General features: G+C 51.5%; 2 protein-coding genes across 2 annotated transcripts in view; both read right to left on the bottom strand.

Annotated features, from left to right (window-relative positions):
* Positions 1-7061, bottom strand: part of radil2a (Ras association and DIL domains 2a) — a 21525-nt gene extending 14464 nt beyond the window's left edge. The window contains exons 1-5 of the mRNA XM_062482048.1: positions 6026-7061; positions 5010-5345; positions 4664-4899; positions 2512-2885; positions 370-1038 (exon numbers count right to left, since the gene is read on the bottom strand). Of these exons, the coding sequence (XP_062338032.1) occupies positions 370-1038; positions 2512-2885; positions 4664-4899; positions 5010-5345; positions 6026-6150 (1740 nt within the window). The 5' untranslated portion in view covers positions 6151-7061. The remainder of the gene's footprint in view (positions 1-369; positions 1039-2511; positions 2886-4663; positions 4900-5009; positions 5346-6025) is intronic.
* A 1338-nt stretch (positions 7062-8399) lies between these two features.
* Positions 8400-12500, bottom strand: part of mgat3a (beta-1,4-mannosyl-glycoprotein 4-beta-N-acetylglucosaminyltransferase a) — a 7616-nt gene continuing 3515 nt past the window's right edge. Inside the window, exon 2 of the mRNA XM_062480872.1 lies at positions 8400-10505. Within this exon, the coding sequence (XP_062336856.1) occupies positions 9107-10505 (1399 nt within the window). The 3' untranslated portion in view covers positions 8400-9106. The remainder of the gene's footprint in view (positions 10506-12500) is intronic.

Consider the following 12500-nt stretch of genomic DNA (forward strand, 5'->3'; position numbering starts at 1 on the left):
GAGAGAGAGATAGAGAGAGAGAGAGATGGAGAGAGAGAGAGAGAGAGATGGAGAGAGAGAGAGAGAGAGAGAGAGAGAGAGAGAGAGAGAGAGAGAGAGAGAGAGAGAGAGAGAGAGAGAGAGAGAGAGAGAGATTACTTATTATGTCTGAACTCTGAGTCTGAAGCAACATCATAGAAACTGGTGTCGTCGACTGACAGGTTTGATGACAGAGAGAGTGTGAGAGAGCGGTAGCGAGACAGACAGAGAGGGAGGTAGACAGACAGACAGAGAGAGAGAGAGAGAGAGAGAGAGAGAGAGACAGAGAGAGAGAGAGAGAGAGAGAGAGAGAGGTAGAGAGAGATCAGTGTGTGCTGCTGGTTCACCTACCCATACGCAGGTGTGTATGAGGGCGGCGAGGCGAGGCAGCAGAGCCTGCAGGTGAGTCAGGGGGAAGCTGGAGGCAGAGTTATGGATCAGGACACACAGCAGGAAGGCAGGGGTCAGAGGGGGGTCATCTCCCCCACCATCCGCCATCGCCATCACCTCCTCCAGGACTCGCCCCTCCTGGCCCTCCTGATAGGCCAGCGAGAGGGCCACGCCCTCTGGACCAGTCCAGCAAGGAGGGGTCCACTTCCTGTTTCCTCTCACGGGGAGGGAGGAGCAACATGATTGACAGGAGGAGGCCACGCCTCCTTGGAGGGGAGGGCCCAGCTGGGGGAGCCAGGGCAGGGTGTGGGGGAGGGAGGAGGAGGAGGGGTCTTTGAAGATGAAGAGGTAGTGGTTCCCCAGCCCCACCAGGTCCCCACAGCACAGCTGCTCCTCCCCCCTCAGGGTCACACCATTCCGGGAGACAGGGGCTCCGTGCAGGGGTCTCAGCAGGCACCCCCGCTGGGACGTGGTACGGTCCGGGCGTCGAACCAGGCAGTGCTGGGGCAGGATGTCGGGGGCGAAGAGCAGGATGTCGACCTTTAACCTCTCCTCGTCCTCGTCCTCGCTGTGCTCCCGACAACATCCAAAGATGGTGGAAGAGGACCCCAACAGATAGAGGACAAAGTCCTGGGAGGGAGGAGAGAGGGGAGGGGAGGGGAGGGGAGGGGAGGGGAGGGGAGGGGGGGAGGGAGGGAGGGAGGGAGGGGAGGAGGGGAGGGAGGAGAGGGAGAGGAGGGAGGGGGAGGGGAGGAGGGGAGGGAGGAGAGGGAGAGGAGGGAGGGGGAGGGGAGGAGAGTGAAAAGAGGGGAGGAGATGGAGGGGAGGGGAGGAGAGGGGAGGAAGGGGAGCGGAGGAGAGTGAAAAGAGGGGAGGGAGAGAGGGAGGGAGGGAGGAGAGGGGAGGAGAGGGAGAAGAGGGGAGGAGAGGAGAGGAGAGGAGAGGGGAGGGGAGGGGAGAGGGAGGAGAGGAGTGGGAGGAGAGAGGAGGGAGGGAGGGAGGAGAGGAGAGGGAGAAGAGGAGAGAAAATGGGAGGGGAGAGGGAGGAGAGGAGTGGGAGGAGAGGGAAGGAGTTAATTGGAGGGTTTTAATCATTCTGACCAAAACTGAACCTCAGTCTTAAACACCCAAGCTGCATCAGAACTGAATGCTGTGGTCTGGGCATGTCTCCAAACCCACTTCCTCTACTCCCCCCACACAGACACTTTAGTCAGGACTTCACACCACTATCACCTGTCTTAACATGCTCTGCAACACCATACACACACACACTGACACACAGACACACACACACTGACACACACCTACACACTGACACACATGCATACACTAACTCACACACATGCATACACTAACTCACACACATGCACACACCCACACCCACACTAATTTTCACGTACACAGTCACATACTTACACACAGACACACACCCACCACTAACTTACGTACACACACACATACTAAACCCTCAAGGATTTACTGTGCAGCATCTTAGGTTAAGAGGTTCACAGAGTGTTAAAGTGTCAGGGTAGGGAGGAAGAGAAGGAGAGGAGAAGGAAATGGGAGGAGGAGAGGAGGAGATGGAGGAGATGGAGTGCTTTAGCTGTTTACCTTCTTAAGTTAAGAGGTTCAGAGAGAGTGTATGAGTGGGCAGTGATGAGCTCTAGTTGTTGACAGCCTGGTGTCTGTGATAAGCTGTTCCTTCCCTGTCTGCCAACACACTCTCCTGCCACCGCTGGCACAGTCCACACAAACACCACCTCCCTGCCACCCCCTCTCTCTCTCTCCCTCATCCCTCTCTCTGTTCTAGATGTTTCCCTGCTCCAACACACCTGATTCAAATTAATGGGTCATTATAAAGCTCAGCAGAAGTCTGAAAATGACCCAATCATTAGGATCATGTGTGTTGGAGCAGGGAAACATCTAGAACATGCAGGGCAGGGGGTCATAACATTGTATTTTATGATACGCTACATTATGCCATGCTATGCAATTCTAGGTTAGGAGATGCTATGCTAAAGTAAGCTAAGATAGGCTAGGCTAGGCTAGGCTAAACTAGGCTAAGCTAGGCTAAGCTAGGCGGCACCATTGTAACAGCCATACCTGTCTGTGGTTGTAGCCCTGCAGCAGGAGGAAGTAGGGGAAGTCGAAGGGCGGGTGGATGGAGTACTGGGTGGTGAGGTCATCACTGCTCTCTGTCTCCTCCCTCTCCAGGCCCAGAGCCTCCTTGTCGGCCTCCACCTCTGGGTCCTCCTTCAGCGGAGAGCCCCGGGCCTGGTCCTGGGTTCTGCTGGGCTCCTGCTGGGCCTGGGCCTGGGCCTTGACAGCGTTGTGCACCACGGAGGACAGGTCCATGTCACTCAGACTCCTCCAGAGGCACGCTGGGTCGTCCCCGGCCCCAGAGCCGGTACCGTCCACGAAGAGGGAGGTGACCCGCGACCGAACCCTCTGCAGCTTCCTGGCCTGGGCGTTGATACCTGGGGGAGGGGGGGGGAGCAGGAGAGACAATAAGCAGGAGAGAGAGAAAGAGAGAGACAGAAGTAGTAGGAAGAGAGATCATAGGAGGGAATTAATTGGTTTAATTCTGAGAGGAGATGACCATCTCTGTCCGAAGTGTACAGGTGTGTATTCAGGTCATGGTTCGTCATCACGCTAGCAAAGTACTCCAAACACCTGTTACATGGCTGGATTACATCTTCTTTAGTCACAGTTCCATAGTCTGGAACGTTAACAGCCATATCGTGACTAAGCAACCAGATTTGTCAACCCTTCCCCCTGTTTCTGTTCACATGGTCTGGCCTGGGGTGGTCCGCTGGCTTGGCTTTGGGTCAAACCAAACAGGGACAGGGGGAAGGAAGGAGAGGAATTGTGGGAGGAGAGAGGGAGGTGTTGTCTTCCTGGTTGATATCAACAGGCCGTAGGATTGGCTGAGGTCACCTTAAAATGGCTGTCTCAGGCAGGAGCAAGGGCATATTAACAACCTTGGAGACTCTAGAGAAAGAGGGCAATCTCACACCCTGACAGCCTTGCTGGTCAAAGTTTTTCCAGACCTTTTCCCACTCTCCACCGCCTCCTGCCCCTAGTCTCCCCCCGCCTCTCTGTCCTCCCCATCTCCTCTTGCCCCCCTCTCCTCCCCCAGTCTCCTTTCAGTCCCTCAGACCCCCCTGGTCTTGTCAGGTGTGGAGGGGAACAGTGAGTGCTGGCTCTGCTACATGGTTTTGCCACACTGGCGCTAGACTCAGAGTGCAGCAGGAAAGGGGGGGCTGAGAACGCGTGCCAAAGTCAACAGGGCCAAACAGTCTCCATTGTTCAGGAAACATGCTCTACTGGAAAGAACAACATGGGGGGGGGGGGGGGACAGAGGTGCAGCCCTGTGGGAACAGAGGAGGGGGGGGACAGAGGTGCAGCCCTGTGGGAACAGAGGAGGGGGGGACAGAGGTGCAGCCCTGTGGGAACAGAGGGGGGGGGCAGAGGTGCAGCCCTGTGGGAACAGAGGAGGGGGGGGACAGAGGTGCAGCCCTGTGGGAACAGAGGAGGGGGGCGGGACAGAGGTGCAGCCCTGTGGGAACAGAGGATGGGGGGGGACAGAGGTGCAGCCCTGTGGGAACAGAGGAGGGGGCCGGGACAGAGGTGCAGCCCTGTGGGAACAGAGGAGGAGGGGGGGACAGAGGTGCAGCCCTGTGGGAACAGAGGAGGAGGGGGGGACAGAGGTGCAGCCCTGTGGGAACAGAGGAGGAGGGGGGGACAGAGGTGCAGCCCTGTGGGAACAGAGGAGGGGGGCGGGACAGAGGTGCAGCCCTGTGGGAACAGAGGAGGGGGGCGGGACAGAGGTGCAGCCCTGTGGGAACAGAGGAGGGGGGGGACAGAGGTGCAGCCCTGTGGGAACAGAGGAGGGGGGGGACAGAGGTGCAGCCCTCTGGGAACAGAGGAGGGGGGGGACAGAGGTGCAGCCCTGTGGGAACAGAGGAGGGGGGGACAGAGGTGCAGCCCTGTGGGAACAGAGGAGGGGGGGGACAGAGGTGCAGCCCTGTGGGAACAGAGGAGGGGGGGGACAGAGGTGCAGCCCTCTGGGAACAGAGGAGGGGGGGACAGAGGTGCAGCCCTGTGGGAACAGAGGAGGGGGGCGGGACAGAGGTGCAGCCCTGTGGGAACAGAGGAGGGGGGCGGGACAGAGGTGCAGCCCTGTGGGAACAGAAGAGGGGCTGGGGGGGTAGGGGCTGTAACAACCCTCTCCATCATCTCGTCTGCCTCCTACCTGCCGTCACCGTGTCCGTCTCCTTGGCAACATGCTCCTCCACGCTCGCCCTCCTCTGGATCTCAAACCGGCGGGAGAACCCTTCTTTGGGTTTCCATAGCGACTGCAGCAGGAGGGGCTTCTCGTGGTCGGCCACGACCCGGAAGCACTCCGTCCTCCACAGGTGGTCGGTTCCCGTCTGGCCAATCACATCGCAGAGCACGTATCCGCTAGGATCCTCCTTCTCCAGACAGTACCTAAGCAACGGGACAGGTGGACCAATCAGAAGGACTTCCTGGTGGTGACTACCCATGACCCTGACAAGCCTCTGACCCCTGCCTGACCCCTGACCCGGCCTGACCCTCACCGTTCCAGAGCCTCCTTTACCAGCCCCAGGGCGCTGGACTGAGGGGTGGCCAGCACGCTCTTGTAATTGGCTCCCTGGCTTATGTCGCTGCCGAACACCTTGAGGATCCCGGGCGCTGACTCCTGGCTGGACAGCTCTGCTGGCTCTGCCGGGTCGTCCTGCCGGCTGCAGCTCCCCCCCCGGCCAGCGGGGGGCGCAGCGCGCTCCTCACGCAGGTTGGGGCTGCGAGCAAACACGGTGGACAGACGGTTGTTGTGGCGACGGATCTTGTTCTTGGCGGGCTGCCTGACCGGGGCGCTCTCCGCCGAGCGGGTCGTCTGGTCTGAGGAGTTCGACCTGGAGGGGGCAGGGGGGTAGGAGAGATGGGGTGAGAGAAGGAGAGAAGAAGATGAGTGGAGAGAGATTGAGGGAAAGATAGGAGATGTAGGGTGGGAATGAAAAAGAAGGAAAGAGAGAGATGGAGAGGGAAGGGGAGAAAGAGAGAGAGGATGGGGAGAAAGGTATGAGGAAGGACAAAGAGGGAGGGAGAAACAGAAGGAGAGAGATGATAGATGAGTCAGTTCAGGTTCAGGAACGAGTAAGAAAGTTGAAGATTAAGGGTAGCCGTTTGTTTCTCGTGGAAAACAAAAGAAAAGCGACGAGAAACGCCGAGTCTGTAGTGACCGTCGAGTTGACACGACCCAACATGCTACAACACACTTTGACTGGAGACTACAGATACTATCAGTTATGTATTTATTTTAGTCTTCATTAGCAGGGTGTCTTTGAGATATGATATACTATGAACTATGTACGCATAGGGCATACTGTACGATTATTTGTTACAACATTAGAAAAAGTAGGAAAATATTATTTTTTGGTCGGTAAGAGTCCAAACAGAATAGCAACGTTAAAATCTGAAGAAAAATTACTCTCAACTGTACCCTTATGGACCTATATAAACCTTTAGACAAGGTTCTCTCTAAGGGTTCTGTAGAACTGTGTTTCATTAGAAGTTGTCTACTACTGTGACTCACTGTAAGGATCCATTACTGTGTTTCCTGCCCAGTTTTGCCAAGCGTTTCTTAGGCGAGCGGATCAATAAGTCCACGGGGAAGTTGAGAACTTGTTTAGATACACCGCTCCTCTCCTCCGGGATCATTATGGTGTTTATAGTAAACACCCAGTGACTGTACTTTCTCAAATCTCAAATGTATGGTTCTTATAAGAGCCCCCTCGCAAAGCGAAGTGTGGTTCTCGTCACTTAAAAACGAACGAAACAAGTTTACAAACAGAATACTGCTTAAAGAGTAGGCTATAGGGCTACTACTAGCCTATATAAATGACATACAAATAAAAAACGAACTTGAGCAAAGCTACACTTTTATCAGCCTGACAGCACTGATGCAATGGCAGAAAATCTGACTATCTTAAACACTTTGCTTATTCAAAGACTTGAAGCACGTTTCCCCTTAAAAATCCGACAGAAGTTTCAATCCAACATGTAAACTATCGTTCCAAAAATAAACCATATAATAATCCATTCGCTCGACAAATGTCTCTGATTAGTTTCCACAGAATTGTTTCCATCCAATAAATGTTAATCTGATCGATTGTATCCTGGTTCCGTAGCCTACAGCCATGTGAGCCCCCAAAAATAATTCTCACTGAAGTGTTGGTCCACCGTTATAAAGGGGTGTTGTGCCAGTTAGGTACAGTCCAGACAAGTTTGCATCAAACAAGGTAATTTGAGTCATATCCTGAGTTCTACAACTCTCCACTCCATGTCATCCGTTATTCGTCCGGTATCCCCGGGCTCTGCAGTGAGTCTGGACACAACCTGTTTGAAAGTTTTAGATGAAGGAGGAGTTACCACGCTTACGTCATGTTCGGGAGGGGCGGTAAGATACGATCTTCTCCGAAGCAGCACACTGGCATGACTGAGAGAATGGCAAACAGACATGCAGGGAATTCAGACAGACAGACATTGGGAGAAGAAGTGAGGGAAGAAAATAGCGAGAAAGACAGCGCCGACAGAGAGACAGGTGCACCTGTAGCCGATTTTGTGTGATCGTGGTCGTTGTGAGAAGGGCGCCACATGGTGGCCAGCACATGTAATAACTATAAAAAGAATTTGCTCATTTAGCAGATGCTCTTATCCAAGGAAACGTTTGGGGATTCGAACCTGCGACCTGTTGATCTACAGTCAAACAGTGTGTGTCCGTGTTCAGGCTGGGAACCTCTGTGTCACAACCTGGCTCAAAAGTTGGTGACAAAAAGGGAGACAACACGTAGCCTATAACTGTAAATAAGCTTTAGTAAAGTATACTACAAACAATACAATGTAATGTGTTGGTCTGTAGACCAGCATGTTTGCAGAGGCGGTTGTATAGGTGTGATGAGTCTAAAGGCCGAATTATAACACTCTGTTTTCACGGAGACGGACACAGGAAACGCCCTATCCGATGTGGAACGCCCTCTCCAAGCCCCTCGGAGAGCTCTACGTGCACCTCCTGATTTTCCTGACTATCCGTCCGCTAGTCCGTCATTTTACGGATACCCCTTGGCTGTTATTTGTCCTTATTATATGGCAACGACAGTACGAGAGCTCTGATTGGCTTATGGGTAGTCATGCCAGCCGCGTATTGACCATAGACATGGTATTGACCTCATCGCCGGTCTGCGGTCTGATACAGATTATTATTGCCCTCCTCTGACGTCATCTTCAAAATGAGCAATATCGAGGAGTCCATAGACTCAGAGTCAGACGATACTGAAGACATCAACGGCGACAAAGAAATTGTTAACTTTCTAAAAGAGTCGTTATTTGTGTTGGAATTAAAGCCATTTTAGCAGAACCGTGTTGTCCGCTTTCTATCAAAGGTAATTGGGTGCTAGGCAACACCTGAAACACACTGTGAGAAGACTTGAGAGCTAGCTACAATTAGCCTACCATGTATTTTCATTTACAAAATGAAAAGACCTAAAAATGCCATATAATAAACAACTTACTAACCTCGACCGTTCGGTTAGTAAGTAGTTAGTATTAAGAACCGCATAGTAGCATATACACTTACAGGGGCGGTTCTACACAGGGGCCTACAGGGGCCAGTGCCCCTGTAAAAATGTCCCTGGCCCCCCCTGTGGCCCCCCTGAGCTGACTGAATAAAAAAAACCTTTTTTTACTCATTTTTCTTCTTCTAGTAGTCATCATGAAACGAGGAAGGGACATTGCAGCCTTTTTTGCCCCAGTAAATAAAAAAGTTAGAGAAACATATCAAGGTATTGAGAGAGCTGAGGAGCTGGAAGAGGGAGAAGCCAGAGTCGTTTGTATGATTTTAATGTAAAGCAAAATTAAAGTATTTAATGTTTAAATATCATTTTTTTCCATTTTTTAATGTGCCCCTCTGATTAAACACTGCCCCCCCCCCAGTAAAATGTGTCTAGAACCACCACTGTACACTCATATAAAACGATTGTATTATGAAATAATATGTGGTGCACATCGCAAAGTAAATAAGTTAAAAAACAGAAAAAATGCATATCCATATTTTTCTAGGCCTATTCAAAAAGATTATTCTGGCTACGCCCCTGCTTCAGTCTAGCGGTAGGTGGATCAACATGTGGATAAACAGGTGGTTCAATCCCCCTTTTTACACATCCAGGGGTTCATTTACAGACATTGTTTCCCTTACCTGTAGATGGCAGTGTGGCACTGAGACCGGGAGGCAGGAAACAAGCTAGACTTCAACTGTTTGTTCTCTCTACCTATATAAGTTCCTCTATTATTAATTTCAATATGGAATGATAAGTGTCTTGTAAACAATGTAATTGTTTTATTGAAGAAAGCTACATTCATGTTTGTAAGATACGTTGTTTTGTTATATTGAAGTTTCTTTGTGGATTACCTGAGAGTTCCAAGTTGGAAACCCATCGCACCAAAAACCCATCCCAGGCTACATTGGTGTTTCAAATGTAGCGGCCAAACCTGTACAGTTCATCAAACACTGGCCTCCCTTTGTGTTAAACAAGTAAACAAGTAAAATGTGATTAGTAAAGAGTCACTTTTTGATCAAAATAGCAGCCAAACGTTTACCCAAAGGCAATGAGATCAACATTTATATGTTTTCCCTCTCTGGTGCAGCATATGGATTCTTCAGTAAGTAGTGATATTGTTGAAAGTTTTGCAGAACATACTCTGGTGCGTACATGTGATCCCCAAGACGAGTCAGAGGGTACCCCTCCACCGAGCCGTCGAACCAGCCGCCCGTCCTGACCAGCTCCCGGATGTAGCTCAGGTTCCTCTTCTCCTCAAAGTCCCCCCAGCGGGGGAAGTCTCCGTTCTGGGCCGACACCAGTTTGCGGTAGATCCCCTCCGGCCGGAAGCACCAGGAGCAGTGCCAGCCGGCGTAGTGGACAGTACTGCCCAGCGACCACGGAGCCAGCCGGCGCCCGGCGCTCTGCTCGTACTCCCGAAACCCCGGCAGGGTGTAGTAGTTCCGCCTCCGCAGCAGGATGCCGTCGCCGGCGTAGACTGCGTCCAGCATGGCCAGCGTGCAGCCGGACACGATGTCCAGAGTACCGGGCTGCCGCCAGAAGAACCCGTAGAGGGACTTGCGGAGGTGGAAGCCGAAGGGCTCGGTCCAGCCATCGTGCAGCTTCAGGAAGAGCACGCCGGCGGCTGCGGGGATCTCGTCGGCGTCATCGAGGATGAGGACGTCGTCGGGACGCTGCCCGCGCAGCCGGGAAAGGCCTGAGCGTGTCAGAAAGGTGCGGAGGTAGTCATCGGCAATCCAGCCGTCTCGGCGGCCACCCGGGGGGAAGTGGTCGAGGAACACGTAGAGGATCTTACGACGGACGTAGTTGAAGGTGCCGTTCAGCAGCATGCGCAGGAAGGGAGTCTCCTTTGGCTCGCCGTACGCTGTAAAGTTGGACTCGCACACCAGGAAGAGGTCGACGGCCGAGACCAGCTCGTGGAAGCGTGCGTGGAGGAGGTCGAACTCGTGGTTGATGTTGACGGCGTTGATGACGCGCCGAGGCACCTCCCTGGGCAGGAGGCGCCCTCTGGTGGCCAGGTTGGAGTGCTGCACCAGGGTGGGGACACCACAGTGAGGGCCGTGCCATCCCGGTCTGCACACACACCTCGGACGGACACCCTTCCTGGGAGGATCCCCGGCCTCTGGAGGAGGGGCGGACCGGGGGGGAGGGCGGTGGGGGGCGGGTTCTTCCATCCCGTCTCTGAAGCACAGCGCCCCAGACTGGGTGCGTACAAAGTAGGGGGTGGAGTCTTCCTGAAGCAGGAAGTGACGTTGATGAATCTCCCCCATTGGTCCTGTGGGGTCGGGGAGGGTGACCCGGTCTGGCTCCACCCACAACTGGCCGACAGGGGCGGGGGCAAGGGGGGCCTGTGTCTGGAGGCGTGGGCTCAGCCAGAGGGCTTGGTAACAGCAGACGAGGGAGAACACGCACACGCCCAGAGAGCAGAACAGCAACACCGTGCGGCGGCCCAGCCTCCACCTGCAGGAGCAAACACAAAACACACACTATGATAACCATGTTTTCATTTAGGATGGGATTTCATCCACGACACACACTATGATAACTGTAGTGACTTTCCTAGTCATCTATAGGGTACTTGTTCACTTGTACAGCATCAGTATGCGAAACAAGAGTAACGACCGTCCACGCTTGGTTACAGTTCCACACTGGTTTAATTTCTTAATGCGCACATCCACTCGTAAACATATGATAGCCCCCTACTGGTGTGGTGTATCAATGCCAAACCCAATACATTACAATAACCATGTTTTCATTTAGTTTTCATTTCATCCACAACACACATTATGATAACTGTAACGCAGAGCCACAGACAAACCATGGTACCATTCACACCCTCTCCTACCCCCGACAAGAGAAAGGGTTTTTCCCCTTTCTTACCTTACAGAAGCTTCAAAGCTTCTGGCCCAGCATGGGGTCAGAAGGTATGCCACATGCAGGGCCGGATTAACCATTAGGGCAACTGGGCACTTGCCCAGGGGCACATTACATCTAAGGGGCCCTGGACAATGTCAACTAAAATGTTACATCACGTTATGAACGCAGTCCTAACTTTCCTTAATGTGAGTACTTTATTACAACTCGTTCGATCAAAATGTTATGTTAAATCACGTCAAAAACAGTGTTTGTGTAGTCTAGTAGCCAGTGCCGCCGCTCCCATAACGCGCACTACGCGCTGTGCGTATGGCACCAACTCCTGAGGGGGCACCAAAAAATAGCCAACTGAAAAATCATCATAGTTATAATACTTATAATACCGATATTATTTTAGTATAGAAATATTAGACACGTATATTACAAAACAGGCAGAACAAGAGATGTAGCCTATTTAAATGCTCACAAAAAGTTACGATGGTGCCCCCCCCCCCCCAAAACAAAACAAAACAAATAGGCTACACACTCAACTTCCCAAACTCGCTGTGGGTGCCCTTCCCTCAGTGGGCTTAACACGATAACAGGAGTCAGGAGAAGGAAAAAAGAAAGAAAGAGACTGCGAGATGGTGCCCGTGCATCACTTTCAGGTAAGTCCATGTTTAATCATTGTTAAATACGGGAAATGTGCTGCTAATTTAATGGTTAGCCTATGCATACACCTCAAACTTGCTGACGTTATTGCTAATGTTAGCACACTTAAATATGTTAACTTAGTTAGGTGTAAGCTAGATTGAGATTTTACTGTTAAACATTATCTATGCATTTTACAAGTAACTGCGCCAGCTAGCTGTTACTTTCTTACCTACTGTCTGACAAGATTTTACCAATTGAAAAACGGCTTGTAAAATTGATGTGTGCTTTTCTCATTATTCAGAATGTGATTTAATTGATGTTTGATCATAACTTTCCTTCAGGTAGAGTTACGTTAGTCAATCTCTAGATTCAAATAATTGTATTATACTAACAAAACCATTTATGAATGTTGTATGGTTATACTTTGAAGTATAAACGATGCATGAACATTTGAAACACTGAAACCAAAAGTTACCGGCCATTTCACACCTATACGTGAATCTCAGCTTGAGTAACTGATCAATGAACTAATTCACCTCACAAAGGTACCCCCCATTCTTTGTGGATTATAAAATCCCACGACGAACAATCACCCCCGCTTTTTCGTACCGATAAACCTGAAGTGAACGCATCACTTCTAACCTGTTCCTCAAAATCAGCAAGTCACTGGACCACCTGGAACTTTAACGAAAGTTTCCTTTGTTCTATACGGACCGTTTGACGACGACCACAGAACTTTGACCCCTCTTCTTCACACGACAAAAGTAACTGCAACTAGCTACATTTCTTACTTGTGTTATTGGCATGTTGTGGTTTAATTTGTCTGTGTTTGATTATTTAACCTAACTCTCATTAGGATTCCTGTTACCGCTAAGATTGGCCCCCATTGTTCCAACAAGGCCTATCTCTCTCTCTCTCCCTTCCCCCTACCCAAGGCCTATCTCTCTC

The sequence above is a fragment of the Osmerus eperlanus genome, chromosome 2 (assembly GCF_963692335.1).
Source record: "Osmerus eperlanus chromosome 2, fOsmEpe2.1, whole genome shotgun sequence".
NCBI lineage: Eukaryota > Metazoa > Chordata > Actinopteri > Osmeriformes > Osmeridae > Osmerus > Osmerus eperlanus.